This window comes from Tubulanus polymorphus, chromosome 1, assembly GCF_964204645.1.
Source record: "Tubulanus polymorphus chromosome 1, tnTubPoly1.2, whole genome shotgun sequence".
Taxonomy (NCBI): domain Eukaryota; kingdom Metazoa; phylum Nemertea; class Palaeonemertea; order Tubulaniformes; family Tubulanidae; genus Tubulanus; species Tubulanus polymorphus.
The window spans coordinates 7,135,879-7,156,719 of record NC_134025.1 but is presented as its reverse complement, the minus strand read 5'-3'; the positions used below and the strand labels follow the sequence as shown (position 1 = coordinate 7,156,719).

Genomic DNA, 20,841 nt, shown 5'->3' with positions numbered 1-20,841 from the left:
AAACGACCGAGCGCTAGTACACAATTCTGCGACGGTCGGAAGAAGTCAATATTCGTTGATAATCAAATTATGTCTGGCATCTTTTTATAGAAAAAGTTTGAAGACGTTTAAAAGAAATACAAAAAGAGACAACACCCAATACAGTTTTGACATATTGCTGTCGGTTTCAAGAAAAGTCACCTTTTGTCACCAACCCATTCGGAATACACGATTGCCTTAAAGCAATGCTTAAAGCTTATGGCTTAATCAATTTATTGAATAATGAATAAAATTTACTCTAGAATTTTAGTGAGTAAAATCATTACTTTGATATGAAACATTTCTTGCGTTCGATTATGGAAAAGGTTATTTCGGTCAACAAAATGGGAGTAATTCACTACAAATTTCCTGGTGATAACGAAATTCATTTTGTAACGAGAAAATTACACCTTGAGGGCAGAAAATGATGTCAATTGGAGTCAAAACGTTTCGTCTTGGACATCTTTCGCGTTTAAGTCTTAACCGAATTCTTTCAAGACAGTTTTGGTATGATAAAATCCAATACTGAAAACAGAATTTTCTTGGTTTTTTTTCATGATTTTAAGATGTTCCTCGACACCCTGCTGTGCGTTGGTTTAGATATTCTCAATTCGACGAGCGTGCATCCTGGACTATCATGAAACGCGTATACGCAGAATGTTGTATCAAACAAGATTTTATCATTGCAAACAGGTTTTTTAGGTTCGAATATTCACACGACTATTTTCAAGTTGCTGATACGCAAGAAGCGGCCGTTAAGTGTACGTGCCCCTTGCAAGAAACACAGCGCGCGGAGCATTGTTATGGCGACGACGACAGAATAGTGTTGATCGAATTGAAAATTTCTTGAAGAAAAAATGACGTCCTATGAACTAACGAAGTCCACGTTAGCTCCAACGCAAGCATCAACAGTTTCGAAGCAAATAAACTTCAACGTAAATTTGGTCATTTCCCATTAGATTACTGTGAACATGCTTATTACTCCTGCTAAATTATTCAATGTTTATCACGAAATTTGAAGAATAAGATTCATGACATGAATGTTAACTTACCACCATTGTCTTGGTATCATTGGTTTGTTTTTGGCCGAAGGGCCGAGGGCGTTATGATATTTTTTGCATGGTTTCATATAAAGGATATCAATGGATTTTTACGTGGTATTTCTATAAAAGCTTTCTGCCGAAGCTGCCATAAGTGTGATATCATCGCGCGTCTGTGGTCACGTCTACAGCCGTTTTCATTAGTGTTCTTTGCGCAATAATTTCCGCATTTTCTTTGATTGAATTAAATTCGTTATATAATGATGAAGTTACACCACGTTGTCGCGTGTTGTACATCGCCGCGCGTATACAAAGTTCCATAAAAATTCATTTCATTGTATTTTCTACCTTGAACATCGGCCACGAATACCGATATGAGTGATACGAAAGATAATAAAAATGGAAAACACCCAGCAAAAATAGCTGTATTGACATAAAACCAGCTGGAAAAATGAATTGTTAATATGATTAGACTCTTTTGATGCGATAGGAAAGGTAGTAGGCCTGATCACAGATGGCTATGTCTGGTCTGCAAGACACTAAAGATTAGGTATATGGGAGCTATGCGCGAGCTATCCATATTCCAGGGGAGATTGAGAAAACACCTAATTATTTCTAATGATTAAAACAACGAAATAAGAGTCGCTTCAAGAAATATTATTAACATAATAGAAGATTAAGTCCCAATCGTGTGTCCTGGCTGTCTGTGTGTCTAAGTCCATTGTACCGGAAATACTTCTATTGACGGTAAGCTATTTTTCTGAATGCACGCGAGTTCTTTGAGGTCGATTCGTGTAGTAGTATAGTGCGAACGCTACTCATTATTTATAGGTTTTCAGCCCATTCGTTATTACTTTGATTGACGGAATAGATGACAAATTAATATACCGTTGGGAAATCACACTGATTTTGGCTGGCTTTAATGCATTCTTGTACATTATTAACGTCTTAAAGAGAAGTAGTCTACTACTGCCTCATTCCCTCGGGGCTTGAATTTATTCACTTTTCTCTGCAAATAACTATTAAATAAGTTTTTAATTCGTCGCTCCGTTCTATTTCAATACGCACCGTCTCTCCGATACCTGCATCGGGTTTCTCGAGATTACGTCACGTCCATTCATTCCCTTCGACATCTCCGATTGAACGCCATTAATCATAAAAATTCAGAGAATTCCTCGAAATACTTCGTAGCGCAAGACGTTCGAGATTTAGATTCTGAATAAATGTCATTTGGTAATGAATGCATATTCAACAGGGCTGTCAGTAATATATACAGTATATTAATTGACTTCTGTCATTATCAAAACCGTTGCAACAACTACAATTCATATGCGATGCATGTCGGACAAGTTTTCATCATGCACAGAGTCAGTGGTGGGAAACGCTGCGGATGTCTCCCTTAGAAAACAAGAATGTCAACAGTCTTCGCGAACCGCTATCAGATATATTCCGGCTAACTTATTCTGTAATTGATACTAGGTACCCCCTGTTATATGTATACGTGCATATGTATACATGATACGCCGGGCGAGATGTGTCTGTACAGAATAATGAATTGAGAGAAAGGCCATTCCATATCTCGGTTCTGTCGTCTTTATGAGGATAAAAGTGGAAATGTTATGAACTCGGAGAACATGAAATACATTGATTCCAAAGAACATGAAGAACATGAAATCCAAATTGAGTTCCCTTCTTTTCCAATTTGACTTATGTATTTGAGCTTTTTTCAGTATTTGGAGTGTTTTCGGAATACATCTTCCTACATTAGCTTATAGAAGTAATTCCACTAAAGAAGACAGACTTGTCTAACTCTTATGTAACGCATCATTTTGTTATGATAACGCTACTAATGATATATCGAAGCCGTATAAAATGAAGACATATCACGATGTTTGAGATGAAGCGTTTGAACGTCAGAGTTATAGGTGTCAAGCGGATTTGCTAATCAAGGATCTGCAGGTGATAATCAAATGTTAACGGCCAAATGTTTAATTAAGGGGCCGTTTCACACAGACCGACTTGAAGTTCGATTAGTCATGATAACACAATACCAATGAAACTACGAGGAAGCTTCAAGTTGTCTGTGAAACGACCCCCTGGTCATCACCTGCTCGAAAATGTTGAACATGAATCACCATAGACCTATGTCCAACGAACAAGATGTGGAAAAGAAATTAAGAGATCTTGCACTCTGATTCACTTTCAACTGCGAAGATTCGCAGTAAATTTTAAATTCTAAAGGCTTTGCAGCGATGATGTGTCATCTCCGTTTGATGGTGGTCTTAATTAAAAACTCTTCACCCGCTATTTCTGTCGAATTGCTTTTTGCTTTAATTAAGATAAGTTACGAAGTTCACTGGCCTCATAGAGCAGACGAATTTTGAATTGAAACAACCACCAACATCTATATCTGTAGCGTTGGCGATACATCGAGAGAATAGCAGATGATACTGAGATAAATAAGTCGTTTTCAGTAGATTTCATGGCGCATGATTTAGCACCGTTCTACGTCGTCGTAGTACAAAGCGTTGATAATATTGCGATGGCGAGTTAAAAGAGTGTTTTACACCCTCCGGCCATCAGACGTGTATCGATTCTCGGCATGATTCGACTCATTTGCCTGTCCCGGCATTGCATATCGGTATTAGTTCGGGTCAACGCCAATAATATGACGCTGACAGGCGAAATGTAATCAACACCTAAACCATCATCGACTTGTGCGCGGTGCTGGAATAGCAAATCGTACAGTCACAGCTTCGTGGCGATTGGCTGATCAGTCTGCCTATTGTAATCATTTTCCCGCCATCGCGCGCGATAACCATGCTGCATGGCTGCTAAACAGTTCTACAGCACGCGCTCGTGCAGCAAAGACAAACACTTTTAAAACCGATCAGCGCGCGCGACATCCGCGCCATTCCTAGTTAGGATAGATAATTCTTATTAATGACCAAGTTTTCGATGTACTAAAGAAACGAATAATTCAGATTCGTCGTGCGATGATGGTTTGTTTCGTGACGAATATGAATCGAAAAACATGTGACATGCTAATCGCCCCGGTCGCTTCTTCTTGTTGGTGAACCCCGTAATGACATCATCAGTGACGCTGCTCTGCCGTACTCACAAACAACCCAACCGCTCAACGAAAACTTGTTTCGCGAATGTTTCCTACTCGGCTGCGACGAAGGACTAACCTTTACCCGGATATATTTTACGCTGAAAAATTATTCATTCGCTTGAATAAAAAAATGTGCGCGCTCGTATTTTCGCCTTCCCTGTCAGAAAGGGGGGCCAAAACCGTCTCAATTTTGGAGATAGCCGCTGAAGAATTGGATAAATATTTCTAAATATTATAGTGTTTGTCTCTAGATAGTAAAACGTAGTACGGTGTTATCCACGCAAATTACATTTTGCCGTGGGCGAGGAGAGTTCTTTTTTTTAGAAAAAAAAAACAATTTTAATCGAATACATAGTCGCGATCATGCATATGTTGCATGGATTTGTGATTTTCGTGTTCTTGTTACCTATAGGCCAATCGTGTGACTTTGACACTGAATATTGTACATGGGTCGTGAAAGGAGGGCTGCAACGCGTCACAAAAGATAACACAGATTACGGAAGTCCTTATGGCCTGCAAAAACCAGAGAATATGACCGAAGTGAATGGTAAGTAATGAATATACCTTTATAGAAACTTTCAAATAACTTTTGATTAACTTTAATTGTTTTAGATTTGTTGACATTTTAGCAGTGTGAATCACCTTTGCTTTATTTCCACGGGCTTTTTATATCTTTATTTTCCGTTAGTTTGACACCACACAATTTCGTGCCAGCTAATAATTCATGACAAACGCATCACAAATGTTATCAAAAGACTAATTTCAGAAATTTTGGATCGTATGAATCTATTCGAGGTTGCTTAATTATTCATTGCATAAATTTGTGCAAAAATGTAAATAAATTTTCCTAGAGATTTTATTATGTTTACTCAATAAACGCAACGCGTTTTCCATTCGAAAGATGTTTCAACTGTGCGCGTGAACAAACGAGACACGATGCAAATCTTCAGATATAAGTTCTAGAACATTTCTAAGGAAGCATCAATCGTATACAAGATTATGAATTAATACCGTGAACTTACATTCTATTTTTGCCACTTTGATGATGTTATTCGATGCTCTATCGCTTGAAACACTACACGAATATGTTAACAAAAACTTGATTTTATGGTATCGTCGTAACTTGAAAGTTCTTAGAAAAATTGATGTTAATATCTTAGATACGAATAAAGTCAGCCTTGTAAGCCATGTAATAAAATCTAGCAAAAATAGAAAATCGCTTTTCAATAGCTTTCAATATATGAAGCAGTTTATCTATGAAATCCTGACGCTCAAAAGACAACAGTAAGATAATTACAATCGAATATGATATGAAAAAAAATTCTATCTTTTATAATGATAAAAGTGAGTACTGCCTTCTGACCGAATAAACCTCCATTGTTATAAATAACGTAGAAATAGAGGTTCGAATTTGGCAAGCACTTCGTTTCAAAATATTGAGCGCGTGTAAAATTTGTCGAAAACATTTATGCAATTTGAAAGCGTTTCGATTCGGGCATTAGTTTCGAAACCTCCGAGTTGTGAAAGACTCAAGCGGCGAGCGAGCCTCGCTGTAACACAACCTACTGTGAGTCACACCCATTTCGTTTTTTTCCTAAGCATCGACATCTTCAGTCGTGGAGTTAAGTCCATCGTAAACCCATGATTTCGAATATTCGAACCTGCATAATCAGAATTTTGTCATCACTTGCAACTGCATATGCATGCATTAGCGCATGATAATGCGTTACGTAAGTCTTATATGCATTCAAACATCCGTTAGTTGAGTGAAAATACGACGATTTCCGAGATAAATGTTCCCTAAACTATGCTATTCGTTCATATGCAAGTTATCGGTAAGGTTTATTGAGGTCTGACAATAGGTATATATATTGCCTGGAGGGTGTAGCTGGTATCAAATTAACTAATAACCCTTATGCGTTTAATTAGAACAGATCAAATTTCATTTAATGACTAAGCTATTTATTTCGTTCTGTATACTGTTATTTCTGCTTGTTTTCCTTATCAGGTGTCGAATTCATGTCGGTTTATTTTGTTTTGCATGTTTTTCATTTCTGTTATTTATTTACGTTGCACATTTCAGGTGGGAATGTAACAATTAGTCAAAATGGACACGTGGATCTCGAGTCAAGTAATGATATTCAAGCCTTGAAAAAATAACAACTAAATGATCTTTTATAATGCACTGTATAATATATATGTTATTCCCGAATCGCTGAACGCACTTAACTAAATCAACTGCCAGAACCAATTTCTATTCCATTATTAATGAAAAGTCAACTACTTACTCATCCCTGAATTTTCAATGTCCAAAGAATAATTTTCATTTTGAAACCAATGAATGTCAGGGCATCGATATTTGTTTACATGTTTCTCCTTCATTGTTAGTTGAGAGATTCCCTTGAATTTACTGTATCCAAAGGATATGTTCAAAGAATAATGGTTTTCCTAACTGCAGTCAGCTATCCCTCGTTGTTACCGTACAAGTCAATACGCGACCCAACGTATTATTGCGCCTGAATCCATTTCACTGAAAAAGTTCATCTCCGTTTTTCGATGACAATCTCGTTTGGATCGACGTCGAATTATTTGAATCATAACCCGACGCTTTCCTCGGGTCGTCTGAAAAATTATGAAACATTCATCCCATCGGACTAAACCGAGCGCGGACTCGAATCGCCATTAGCAATTCACTTTGGTCGGATAGCTCATGGCCGCGTTTGTATATTCGATGAATATTTCATCGTGAAGTTGCACGTGTGAATAATTGAAGTGACGTTCGTATACTCACCTGTGTCTACGGAAATTTTATCTTGATTGATTTTGCACATTTTTGAATTCATTGTTTTTAGCCCGCATTAAGATCATACTTAAAACGAAGCTATGGCTTGTATCCCCGATCCGTCCTGCTCGTTCCATGTGATTCATACTACTCGGCAAATATATTCACCTGTATCCGTGATGTGTTTGTTCTAACAATACTAACACATATTGTAAAAGATATCATTTCATTTTTAATTTTAATTTTACTATAAACGTAATGAGATGAGTGTATCATATCATAAATTGTATGTATTCGTCTTAATTTTTATTATGGTAATTTATCGTAGTGAATATGTTGCATCTTTATTCCAGGTGGTCCTCATGCATGTTTTACCTATTCGCTTTTAGATAACATGGCCGCAAAGGCTTGTTTTACTAGGCAGGAGTTTTAGTTGTTGGTAATGATTATCGTTGTGTCGGCTGGAGAACCGTTTTGTATTCGCGCCATCGTTCCGCAATAAACTGTATTAAATTGACATTTTGACGGCGATATCAGCACCTTGTTTGCAGTTTATTTCTCCGTTTCGCGTCGGTTTCCTTAATGAACGAGAAAGTTGATGGTTTGATTGTTTAAATTAGTCGCTACACGGGGAAGACATAGCGACGAGCCGAGGAGACTCGCGTGTCGCATCTGCCTGAACTATCGAAGACGCGCTACCGATCTGAGATGCCTTTCACCCTGGATTTTTCAAGTTGCATGACGCAATGAGAATTTACATGATGGATGAAAGATATACAGCTTGAAAGCCGAAGGGTTTTTCTACTCGAGCGAAATTTGCATTTGAAAATCTACCATGTGAAGAATTTGAATACAGTTTGAATGCACGGTGACTAATATCGGAATTCGAGATCAATTGGCCTATCATTCATTTATTGTTTATTCAATCAGGGGTTAATCGCGAAGGTTCATTTTGGTTACCGCCATCCCCATTTTCTCTAACGCCTATCAGTAATCCGGCGTTGCGCTTGCATTTAGAGATAACTCAACACTTTGATCAAGTTGAGAATTTTTCTATTAGATTTTGGTCTATTTCCACAAGAGGTGAAATTTCTGAATACCTTTTCTACTTTTTATCTAGAATCTTTTTACGCGTCCAATCTTCGCCGTTACTATACAAGACGTCAGGACAAATTATATGATAAATGTTCTATTCATGAGATCGTATGAATTTCCCGACAAACTGCCCTGTGGAACGGAATCACCTGGTGTTATGGACCCATAAAGCAATTGATTAATCCGTGGCTGTTTCGATGTATCTGTGTTTTCATATGTTACGAGAGGAGTTTTCGAGTGATTTCCACTGATAGGAGGCCACAAATCACGACGGCGTCCGGCTGTGCGGCTTCGTCTTATAGTTTATGTAATATTCTCACTCCTCAAAGATTGGCCCTTGCAGTGCGCATTGATTAAATGACTCGGTCTTAATAAATCAGATAGCTCAAATGATATACTGCGTACAACGTATCAACAGCCAACAGATGATCGAATATGTAGAAATAATAAAGAAATCATTGTTTATACTCATAATCATAGAACAAGCTTCACAGGTCTGGCTGAAGATTTTGATTATGCTTTATCCTACGAACCTACGAAGAATTTTGTTCGACTTCCCTTAACTAGCGGCATCAGCTTGATATATGGAATTTCGCTGTTAAAACTAGTTTTAAAAGATCTGGAACACGCTAACTGATAATGTATGGCTTGAAATGATTCCGTTGTTGAAAAAGTTACAGGGTTTTGTAGCATCTGACGTTTCGTGACGCTTTTCCCGATTCGCCATCATTTTTTCGCAGCCTGTTCACGAAAGGTCATCTGATTCGCTCATTCTAAATGAACTTGTTAGTGTCATCGACAGGACATTCTGCATCTGACAAAAGTGCGCGTACTGAAAGTGATTTTCAAGACGTAATTGAACTCTGTACAGTTTCCTTTATTGATCACAGACTTTGAAATGGTTTCGTGAATGACAGTAGTTGAATTTCAAAATATTGCAAAGGCTTCGAAGAGATGAGTTCGAAATTCTGCGATTCTCAATTCGATTATCTATCCCGGCATGAGAAAAAGGGTGAATAGGTTCTACCCATTCGTCAGTTATTAGTCCGAAGGCACATTAAGGCCTCAAATTTGCATATGCATTTTCTGAGGTGATAAGTCAGTGATAATTAGTACTTTCCTTGTGACTATTGCGGAAGTCATGCGGTATCAATGAGTACACAAGCTGTTACCTGTGCGACCCAAGTTCATTTCTATATAGAAAAAAATCTACATCGTAGATGTTAGACATTGTAATTTCGTAATCTATTCTCATATACAGCATGTGTTGTATGTAGATAGAATCGCGTTGATTGCGGTCGGATATATTCCAGTGTCTCGACAAAACAATGCATGTTTTTGACGAGGACCGCCTCACGCTACAGCTTGTGTTCTGCTCTGAACCTTGTCTGATCCACCTTTGTTTTACACTCGTTTGAAAGTAGCAATGTTTAAAACCGTCTAAAATCATTGGTAACTGAGTCATAATCGCGTAATTCTTGGTTGATTAGAATTTTGATTCGAAGGTTCTGAACTCTTGTAGAATATTGTAGCGCAGCATAATGCAGTCATCAACTTGATCCTGTGTTAATTGTCTTAACAGTAAGCAGCCTTCCACGGCCCAAAGTTCAGATCGTTTCGAATGCATTGCCCGCAAAGTGTTTCCGTCATTGCGACTCAGGCGAGTATTTCAATACGTTTTAATTGGCTGGATTTAAAAGCAGTTGAGTTTTAGCACCGTATCAGAGTGCAAAGTCTAGTTAGAGCGCCGAAACTGCGAGACGATAGTTAGTCGGGTGGCAGAACTGTTTTCATGCTTAACAACTGGAACTGGTTGTCTCATGAATTAAACATGCAATCCGCAAAGAATGCTTTACCTACGCATATCACCCTCATCAGCGACAACGCAGTCAATATTTTGATCATTGTATGTTCGTGTCATCCTACATTTCGCTATCCTTTAGTAGGTTTTTTTTTATAAAGGTCTATCTAAATACTTTAAAAAAATCGACTATGAGCGATTGTCATTTTTTTCATTCGATAATTGCCCGGTTTTCATGAGCTCTTCGGTATACTTGTTATCAATATGAATATATATCAGTTATAAACGAAAGCATTTCCTAAAAAAAACGGTAAAAGTGATGTGAAATTATATGATGTTAAACATGCTTAGAAATTGCCTTAAGTTTCTTCATTCCACACCTTGAAAACTAGTATAATCTACTGTCACCCGTTTAATAATTTCTTCGTCGGAAATAACTAGTTTTTCGCTTCAGACAAGAATATTGAATATTATCCGTAACACGCGACAATAAATCTTAGCCGTATCTTGATACATGGTGGAGTACACTTCGGGCTTCACTGCACTCGATTTTAAATCCAGCTTCGAAATTTTCTATGCGAATGATTTTTCAAACTTCGAGTGCTTGATTGAACGCAGCAGGCATGGTTGTGTTTTCCATTACAGTTTCGGTGTCGGATGACATTTGAATTATTCGTTTTGATGGAGACGTCTCCAGCGGGTATCATTACCCTTGTCAGTGCGTGCGGTTGTAACACTTTTGAGTAAGAATCTGTATACTTAAAAGAAGGGCGATTTTTTTTGTTCAGAGTATGATTTTAAAACGTCATTTGCTATTAACGGGGAATGAAATGAATAGGGAAAGCTACATTACTTTCATCTGACACAAAGAATGTATAGACTGTAAAATTGCATGGAACGATTAGCGAACAAAGGGTTAAATTGAAGACTTCAATTATCAAAATACAATGATAAAAACGCAAAACATTACTACATTTGTTAATGTGTGTCCACTGAGCGTGTGGGTGACGTAGAGCCTTGGTCACTTAGGTGGTCACAATATTACGAGGATTCGGTCTCGAAACCTCCCTGCTCTGAAGAGACCTTCTTGCCGACTCGGACAACACCGACACATTGTGTCATTCACGTCTGCGGGTGACGACGTCATACATATGAAAGGAACCTCCAGCTTATTGCGAAGACATCTAGACCCCGACTTCCATTGTCAATATTCTAGTTTATGGTAGTTTACGATCGCCATATTACACGAATAAGATGTGCTTATAACAAAACAAAGTCGCAAAAAAAGGCAACTTAGTCATGTAGGCCTCGGTCAATTCAGGTAAGATAAGCGCGTATAGATCAATACTGATCAGCTAGAGCTTTATTCGCATTCCACCAATTACACAGTATAGGATGACTAAGCGAATGCCTTAGCCGTTTATCCATGTATGTATTATTAAAAAAATGAACACCAAACGCATTTTCGGTCGCTGGACTTGGTTTTTTTAACGCAAAGAAATACTTTTTAAGAGAGACTCGTAGCAGTTCTCAATCGGAGAGATGAACGTTGGATCATAGTCACCGTACTACACGCATCATATTTCCGCATCTGATAAATCGGTGACACTAGATGATGTCGCGTTCGCAAAGCTCTTCATAAGAATGATCGATGATATTGAAGGAAGTCGATTATTTGTCACAAACTTGTCTGCTCTAACTGAGCATCCAACTCGCGAGCATCCATACTTTTCAATCATCGTCGTCAGGCACTTGCAGAGAACCCGCGGTTGTCCGAAATCTGGATTTCCTTACGAACCGGATATAGTTTTCGTTGTCGTGTTTCGTCAGCTAAACCGCTATATAACCGTATATTTCTAGCTTTCCATTTTCGTATCGTGTTGAAAAGTTGGTAAAAACAGGGAAAACGAACTAACAATTAATTGCCAACGTTTCAAATTTCAATATTCGAACCGCACATTTTATGGAAATAAAAACCAGGACATGAACATCACACTTCCACCCCTAGGGAATCGGTTCCATATTCATTTATTTTATGATATGAACGGTTATGGTTTTCAATTTTTTGTTGTAGAATCCTGTTCGCCTGATGCATTGTATAGTGTCTGTATCTACGAAAGCGCTTTAATGAAGATGCGCCTTGTTTTAATCACTTGAATACGCTCTTTTTCGTATAGCGTTGTTATCAATTGAAAGCCTCATGTAATTTTCTCACGGGATTCGAAAGCAGGCATTACACTGATAATTATCATGATGAAATATTGTTTCATTTAAAAAGCGTGCTATGTTTATACTGCATTCGGGATATGACGCCATATCGAGCAGTCCGATCATCCGATGTAATGTAAAGGTTACTACAAAGGAGCCCTACGTTAAAAAAACGTTATACTATTCAGCTCATTAGTGGCATTCCGTTCATGAAATAAATTGATGTCCTTGGGGGTCCGTTCCTCGTGTCTTTTGAAGTATACACTGGCAGTAGTAGGCTGTTCTAACGGATTATAAAAGTTTCAGAATATTACGCATTTGATCAATATTCTTGGTGCCGTCGGATGCGAATTCATCTCATTTAGTCACAAGTTCAATTATTTGCTTGAATTTGGTATATAAGATAAATCATTGACAAAACATCTGAAATGTTAATTTATCAGCTCCATCGGATTTTCAATTCAAAGTATTTTCGACATCAACATTGTTAGGATTTCGACGTGCAATGTCGTGAATATGTTTTACAAAATCAAAATCTGCATCTCAAGCCGCTGAATGAACTACTGAAATGAATAAACAATTAAACACGATCTGTCGACTTAAGGTTATTGGATACGACTTACATCAGCGAACACCGTGTATATTTGATTTGTGATATATTCCCGTTATACTGTGTGTACTATACGTTTAAATGCATATTCAACATAATCGCACTTGTTCATGTGCGATCACGAGACGGGTCCGTCCGGAATTTTATGATTCTTATTACGTACGGTCAGAACGCGAAATACTGCATATGTCAAGCACCGCGAGAAATTGTCTAGTTGTTAATTGAGTCTTTCAATGAAGAAACAGAACAACTCATGTTTACACGAGGCAACGATCAGTTTCATTTTCATACGTCACATTATCTAGAATACAAATTCCGTCATCGATATTCTTGCAAAAAATAAGACAGTATGTTAGTACGCGTGGTTTAGAGAGACTGGAAAAAAAGCTACTTTCTTCTCTCGAGTTGACGTCTTAAATCTGATGAGATAAAACATTCGCCTGGTGAAAACACGTGACGAAAATATGAGTAATTTGAGCTATAAAGATCAACTGAAGATGTTGCTATTGTAGCTTCAACTAACGTACGGTGTTTTCACTACAGAATCTCAAACTGTCATTTTTGTAAAATAATTCTTAATTATTCATCATGTTTCCGCTATACTGCGTGCAAACATTTTCCCACGTACATTCATTCTGGTGTCAATATCACTGTTTTTTATGGGGTTGTTTCGACAAAAATTATCTACATCATGGAAATGTAAAACTCGGGTTTCGTTGTCGCTAAACTATCCAAGGAAATCTAAAATCCAAGTCTAAAATGAACGGATTTTTGTTGTGGATTAGGACGAAGGACCAACGTCTCCCCGTTCACCTAAAAGCCGCTATCACACGGAGACGATTTGGCGCAGGCCAACTCGTCACGGATCAGGCCTGAGTCGAATTTGGCTGGCGCCTAATTAGAGAGCGCGTTCACACGCAAATCACTTACTCGGCACTAAGCAATGCTTGGAAAAGTGAGTCACTTCCGGAACCTCTAGCAATTCACACGCGATAATTTGAGGCCTGGTCCGACGTTCTTGGTCGGCCTAATATTGCCCTGGCTAAACAGGCACGGGCCCATATAGCACCCGTGTGAACGATCGCTGCTATAGTGAGTACAGTTTATCCGTTTGAAAGTAGAAATTGTTATGCGCACATCCGCATATAGCAGCTTGGTGCAGCTATATACTCCATAACTGGATATTTGATTGACTCGAAAAACTTATATTTTCAGTAGGCAGCGAAAAATATTGTCGGTATTAATACATCGGAATGTTTGATCTTGATTAATTCGCAGTGATTTCGCTTTATTCCGCAACGTTCCACCGATTATCGACTGCAGCGTCTTAAAACATCGTTAATCATTAACGGATTAACGTTGCAGGCATTTATCTTACACTCGAAATGTCTTATTTTCGTATAAGTGTTGATCAAGAGAAATATTACCGGCGTTGTTTATGACAGCGCCAAGATTCACTTTTCCGATAGACTCGTATATTATATGTATCAATTTGGTGTATAGCCGCAATGTATTGACTGCATATTTCCAACCAAGGTGACAATGTGGCCTTTATGGCAATTAACTTATCCATTATGAATCTTCTTGCTATGAATTGCTGATATATCAGCCTCCAATATGGTATTATATGATCATATGCTGTCTCTATCAATTGAATGAAGTTTTAGGTCGGTATTCTGCAGTCAGTACTGTGAACGATTTGAAACTTTCTCAGTATCTCAGAAATATGGCCGGATCGTCAGTATTTGTATTCTTTGATTTATGGGCTCAAGTTACAATAATATCCTGCTCAAAGTGGCTTTAGCAGGAAGACATGTAATGCACCCAATTTAAGCAAATATTCATCAGTTCTTCGCTTGTATTATTGACTCGACATATCAATTTGAGAGCGTTTTCTACCTATACTTTTCCTCACGAGGAAAAAAGGGAATATTTATAAACCAAGGTTATAAAAGTACTACTTGGCTAAAAGTACTTCACTGTATGTGTTTTAACGCATAAAAAAACAACTATTCGAATCAAAGCTCGATCATGATCAAAACCACTGATTTCCACGAATGAACACTTATCATTTGACCATCGCTTGCTGAGAAATGCGGGTGATTTTTTCTATACGCGGACCGTAAATAAATATTTTCCTCCGGTGAAAGCTACTCATCGTAAGGGCTCTTTCCCTCTCTTAAGTAAACAACGAACGAGTCCATTCGCGGTGACCGTGATGGTGAGTACCGTCAGAAGAACAACGAAAACCGTTGACGCATTAGCGGCGACCAACTGCGTTAGTTGTAAACCTATAACTAGCTTAAACCTAACCTAACTTTTTGATCGTACGGTCAAATATCGAGATTTGTGTCAATTCCCACTGGTAGGGGATCATTCGACACTTTTACTAGTTGCTAGATATATCGGTGGCCAGTGCTAAACACCCTCGGCGAAAATCCGTTATGTTCACCAAGAATGTATATGGGGGGAACAGCAGTTTTAAGCTCGTGAACTGAGACGATTATCTCACACGACTGTACACAGCTTGCGCTGTGATAAGTATCAGCAGATTTCTCTGATCGCAAAGATTACATCGGAAGTGCAGTTAGAAATTTAATATAATATCCCGGTCAGGTGTCAGTTACACCGTAGTGCGAATCTCGTCAGGTTTAATCCGCGGCAGAAGAGCGCGCAGAACAGATAGCCGAAGAAATCCCTAATGGTGATTTCCTTTGTCGAATGTTGTTTTAATTCGCTTTGTCTTGTAATTCATACTCAATCATATTTCCAGAGAACTTATTAAGGTTTCGAAATGCGCGTTACGATTTCACCAGTTGGTTTCGATTTAGGGCGTATACCGGTGTTGTTGATATTTCATTAATTTTCCGCCATCTTTAATCGATGAAATTTAATATCCCAGGTGTCGTGATCAATCGCGCAACCAATCAGCTGGATCACGTTATCATTCGGTGTTTCCCTTTTCAAGCGTGTCTTATTGGTTTTGATCTTTCGTGAATTTTAATTTCAAATGATTTCACATATTGTTTCTAGCCTTGTAAATTTCACTGTGACGCAACTTTTGATATCATAGCCACTGTTAGTCATCTCAGAGTTACTCGATGGAGTTGAGGAGATAAATTTACTAAATGCGAAAAACGCCTCATGTTTTCTACGTAAATTCTATCTCAAGAAAACCGCTATTCGTCTTTATGAAGAGACGATTTATTTTTATCAGACGATCAAAGCATTAGCCAAATACGTCTTATCTCTAGGTGAAATAAATGCCATTGCTTAAATCCTGGCTGGAATTGATGGTTGGGTTTCTGCTTGTGAACACGCCAATTATTTGTATTTCTTAAGTTCGGCGGTCGGCCAAGCTGTATTTTCCATGGACCGTATACGTTTAAACTCTACGAGACTGAACCACGCAAAGTGCGTTCCCGACTGCGGGAATAATCGAAATGAAATTTCCAATTATTTCCGTCATTCCGGACAACGCGACGTCTTCAGTTGACAGCGCCGATCGCCGTTTCATGAAGCTATTTACACATATCCAGTATAAAGCCACGGCGAGGAATGATGGACTGCACTTTTGAATGGGTCGAAATTGATGACACAATATTCCGGGTAATTTATAGCGTTGGCTCCGCGGAATTAGCATGCATGGATCAGTTTTTCTGCGCGCTCAATATCTATACTTATATTAGTGTCGTGGAGTTCGCTTCATTGACTTCAGTGTCGCTAAGTACTGCCCTGGGAAGCTGTTCAGCAAAATTCTGACCAGTCCGCTGAAGAAGGTCATCTCGCCGTTCGCCTCATGAATCATACCATTTCTATATACTACAAAATCTCAAGTACATTGTATATATATATAGTACCGGTATCATTGAAAAGTGAAGCGGTATTTATGCTTTGGTGATTGCGTCGACAAAAATTGGTTGAATAAATACGATTTTCTGTATAAATCCACGCCGGGCGGACAGACGCACAGACAGGCGGAGGGCGGAAGGAAGTTGGGGGCAGAGAATGAGATTTGTTATTAGTCACTAATTCGAGGTATGGTTAGTACAATTTGCGCGCGGAATACATAAAAACACCCATCCGCCCACACGATATCATTAATTAGGCTATAAAGCCAGCAGTAAATGTACAAGAGATGTCTTTTTTAGATGTTCAGGTCCAAATCTTTGTTTCCCTTTGATGACAATCCACATCCGAAGAGCTTCCATTTCCTGACCAGACCTGGGTAATCCTTCCAGCGACATCGTCTACCAGTCCTTGCACCAGAATTTGCACCAGAGTTTCCATCTATTTCTGGTTCAGGGACACTAAACAAAAAAATAAAGATGTCGAAAAAGAGTGACGGCCTGCTATAACAAGCTCGGTGTAAACGACGTCGTACGATTTTATAAATCAAATCTGACCAATTCCGCGTTAGTTAATCAACGCGAAGTAAATCCGACATTATCCTGACAACAGCGAATCACATTTCACGAGCAATTCAAACAGATTTGATCAAGTTTCCACCACCTGTGTAACCGTAGAAATAGCGTCCAGAAATCAGTCATGCCAGTGAAAAGTACCGCGAGGCTTATGATAGTTCACAATTCCATATCATCTAAAGAAGGACCACTTAATTCCAGTCATATTTGGAAAAATCGTCTTGTAAAAGATTTAATTGATATCGGTGGTCGGAGGCTTGGTCGGTCGTTCAGGTATCTGCTAAAAATTCTATTCCCCTTAGTGGACCCATCATCAGGATAAGAGCTCAATGAGGACATTACTGAAATTATATTCCATGAAATGAGTTTCTAATTCTGATAATGTTTTCTGTTTAATCCAGACATTACGTCGTGAGCGTTGTCTTCAAGCTGGTGCACATCAGGACCCTAGAGTACTGGAGAACGCGAGGCGGCGGCGTTCTTTCATGTATCTCTCGTCATAATAGTTTTTCATTTAAATCCACTTAATATATCCAATTTTACTGACATGGCTTTTTTGCAAGTTTTTGAATTTACAATTTATTCAACATGAATACATATATAGGGTTATCAAGTGCGTTTATATCGAGGATTTCTGACGATGTTTTCGTTCTGAATCGACTGTTTTATGTTTTATCCTGAGGTTGGATGCTGTCATGAACTCTAAAACGAAAGAGTCCGTGAAGTAAAGTTGTAATCTTTAAACTCTTAACTCTAATCAAAACCCTTTAACTATTGGACGAATCCCTTTTAAATGATCCCGGAAACGTTGCGTTTTAACAATGAACTTGATAACGGTTTTTGAGCGATTTTTTGAACATTGGCCATCAGATCACGTGTGTTCGAGAGACTATCCCTCGAGTCATGATGCATAAGCTGCACGAGTGAATCATAGATGCCAGGGTTAACGGAGACATCGGAAAGAGCTGTTAGGTGATTGGATTTACACCGAAATGACAATTATACCTGATATACTTTTTCGGTAAACACCCGCCAGGAGCTCGTGTCTATCTGATGAAAGATAGCAGATGGTGCGTTGTTATCGAGGCAATAGACCAAGGCGATAGTCAGCCTTTCAACTGTAGCCTATCAGCTATTCCGTACCCCTTTTTCGAATCGCATGGGATTTAATGGACGACGATTTATTGAGAAATCTATCAATCTGAATTTAAGGCATTCTAATGGCTGACAGATATCACCTGGTATCCTCTTGACTGGATGCTATTTTGTTTCTGCACGAACTGTTTAATTGACTCGTAAACGCTTCTACTCCTTAGTGGCATGTCTCGGCTTCAATCATAGGCTCACTTCCCAGACATCGTATGTGTTTACGGAAATAACCATTTCAATCCCTGTCGGACGGGTTCAACCGAGGCCTTCCATTTACATGCCGAAAATGCATATCGTGTGTGTAATACTAATTTATAATACGGAAGTTGTGACTGTGTTTGCGTGATACATATAGCCACACCTGGATCAGTATGCGAATGGTTCGCTTACTGTCTCATAAAATCACCGGACAATTGGTCCGCAAAGGAAATGAGAAGATTTAACTTATTTCTTTTCACCGGGCTTTGTCTATCTCATGTGACATATTTGTAGCGTCGGCGTCATCTCCCACCGGGCGATAAATCAGTACTGAACGCGTGCGCCTTCGTTTTTGCCTATAAGACGAATACAGAACGCTAGAATAATCTTATACGAACACGTCTGGGACTGGAGCCGAAATGATTTACACCCGCAAAGACTCGAGGATTAATTTTCCAACTCACCGTTTAACACATTCGCTGCATTCTCTTTGAAGTAACGAGTTTATTCTATAAACACGATGTCCAGTAATTCAAGAATTCGTGCATGAATATTTGATGTTACGCGTCCCGTAGGAAAGCTGAAATATGCCGTTCAAGATACCACTTCATATCCGAATGTTGTATGAAATATAGCCGTTTATTAATGTTTGGCGACATTCAATTTTCTTTTCACTACCTATCTGAATAATTTTTGAATAATGCAGCGTAGTATTAAATACGGAGAGAAAGCTTAGCCGAGATGAATTGGCAAGGCTGTTTTGTGCGTTTGCGTCTCATGAAAAAGGCCGACCATTACGATAGGAAAAGCTAGAGAAAATGGAATCAAATCGGCAAATTTGGCACGGCTGATTTGATCTATGTTGTTTCGTGTTTTGAGTTTCATTTTCAGGTTTTGCAGGCCTGGACACGGCACTTAGTTATTCGATTTTAGAAATGTGATTTTCTGGGTTCCGAGCCGATCTCCAGAAGCTAACCATTGCTGTCCGCGCATCGACCACATCGGCGTCACCAGCACCATCATCATCGACATCTCGTCGAAACATTCTTATCGCGAGTGAGAATCTAACTGGCGGTTTTTTTTCTACGGTCTCCGCCGGCGCGTCGTGTACGCGAATCGTCGTATTGCGTATTACGGGATAATTCACACATCGGCGTTGATCTCTCAAATCCCTCGTTCTGCGGCGGCGGGATGCGCCGCAGAACGAGAGAGAATGACTGCGAGAGGAAGCGGTTGCATCAATCGGCATGATTGATACAAACCCATTGGCTCAGGGCTCAGGCGCACCAGGGATTACCAGCGCAAATCGCCTCCGCCCGATACTCATGCCGCTGCACACCGCAGTGCTCGTAGTGACCCAGTTAGTAGTCAAAAGGTCACATGATCGTTAATTCGGGCTTATTTTGTCAATCATATCGAGCAGTTTTGCGGCGTATTACTAACAGGAAAATGCATGAATAATACAAGACTTTGCTCGCGTTGTAATTAAGCAATAATCGCGCGCCGTAATGAACATTTCGTTGAGTCGAAGAATCGGGCGGAAAAATCTCGGTGAGCTATTCTGGGCATGTCATTCTCATTTAGCATTGTTTCAGTTGCTAGGCAACTAGATCTTATCTTATCGGGAAAGTCTCCAGTTAGACGAGTAAACAGTCAGGCAAACTTTTGTCAAATAAAAAAAGTCTGAAAGCCATAGAAATCGAATAGGGCATCAACGAACCTCGTGGAATCTTTGATGTCAAGAAAACTTTTTTTTAGCTGTTACAGCACTCCAAACGCAACTGCGCTTAGAAAAAAAGAAGTGATCTTATTATGATGATCTTGAATTTCATAACGCCTAACCTAGATCTTACATGATTTCATCGATGAAGTGACAATTCAACAAAATTATTTTAGTGCATTTATCGCATTTCTCATCTACCAAAGAAATATAACCGTCTGCATTACACTCCGAGAAATTTATAGATCTCGACAGTAGAAAATAATGCTCGAACCTGTGTGAAATATTGCAGACTCGTTCTGCGGTTATATTGAGACTTATGTATTGCTTAGACAGGAACATGTGTCCTCATGAGCGCTCTCTTTCCCGACCATTCGTTTTCATTAACGCGTTTACCTTCCTGTTGTTTACCGGTCACTCGGCATCGACACTGGACGCATCTCCGGACTTTTTATGAGGTCATTGAGATTCACCGCTCCGATACATTGATTAGGTAATGTCAGTGGTTAATTATAGTCCCTGAAGGACCCATCACAGACACCTTGCGTTACGATTAGGCATTCTTTCTTCTGTAGGTAATAGTCCTTCTTCGGACTATTAATCCGCTATTGGCTCGGTGTTGAAAGATGCACGGTTACTGGTTTACGCGCCACTTTTTGGTGTCTGCCGGAGTTTGGTGGA

General features: G+C 39.1%; 1 protein-coding gene across 1 annotated transcript in view; it reads left to right on the top strand.

The window, feature by feature from the left end:
* The window catches only part of LOC141898109 (uncharacterized), a 67,726-nt gene extending 61,393 nt beyond the window's left edge, over positions 1 to 6,333 (top strand). The window contains exons 5-6 of the mRNA XM_074783970.1: positions 4,586 to 4,720; positions 6,257 to 6,333. Of these exons, the coding sequence (XP_074640071.1) occupies positions 4,586 to 4,720; positions 6,257 to 6,333 (212 nt within the window). The remainder of the gene's footprint in view (positions 1 to 4,585; positions 4,721 to 6,256) is intronic.
* Positions 6,334 to 20,841: the final 14,508 nt, after the last annotated feature.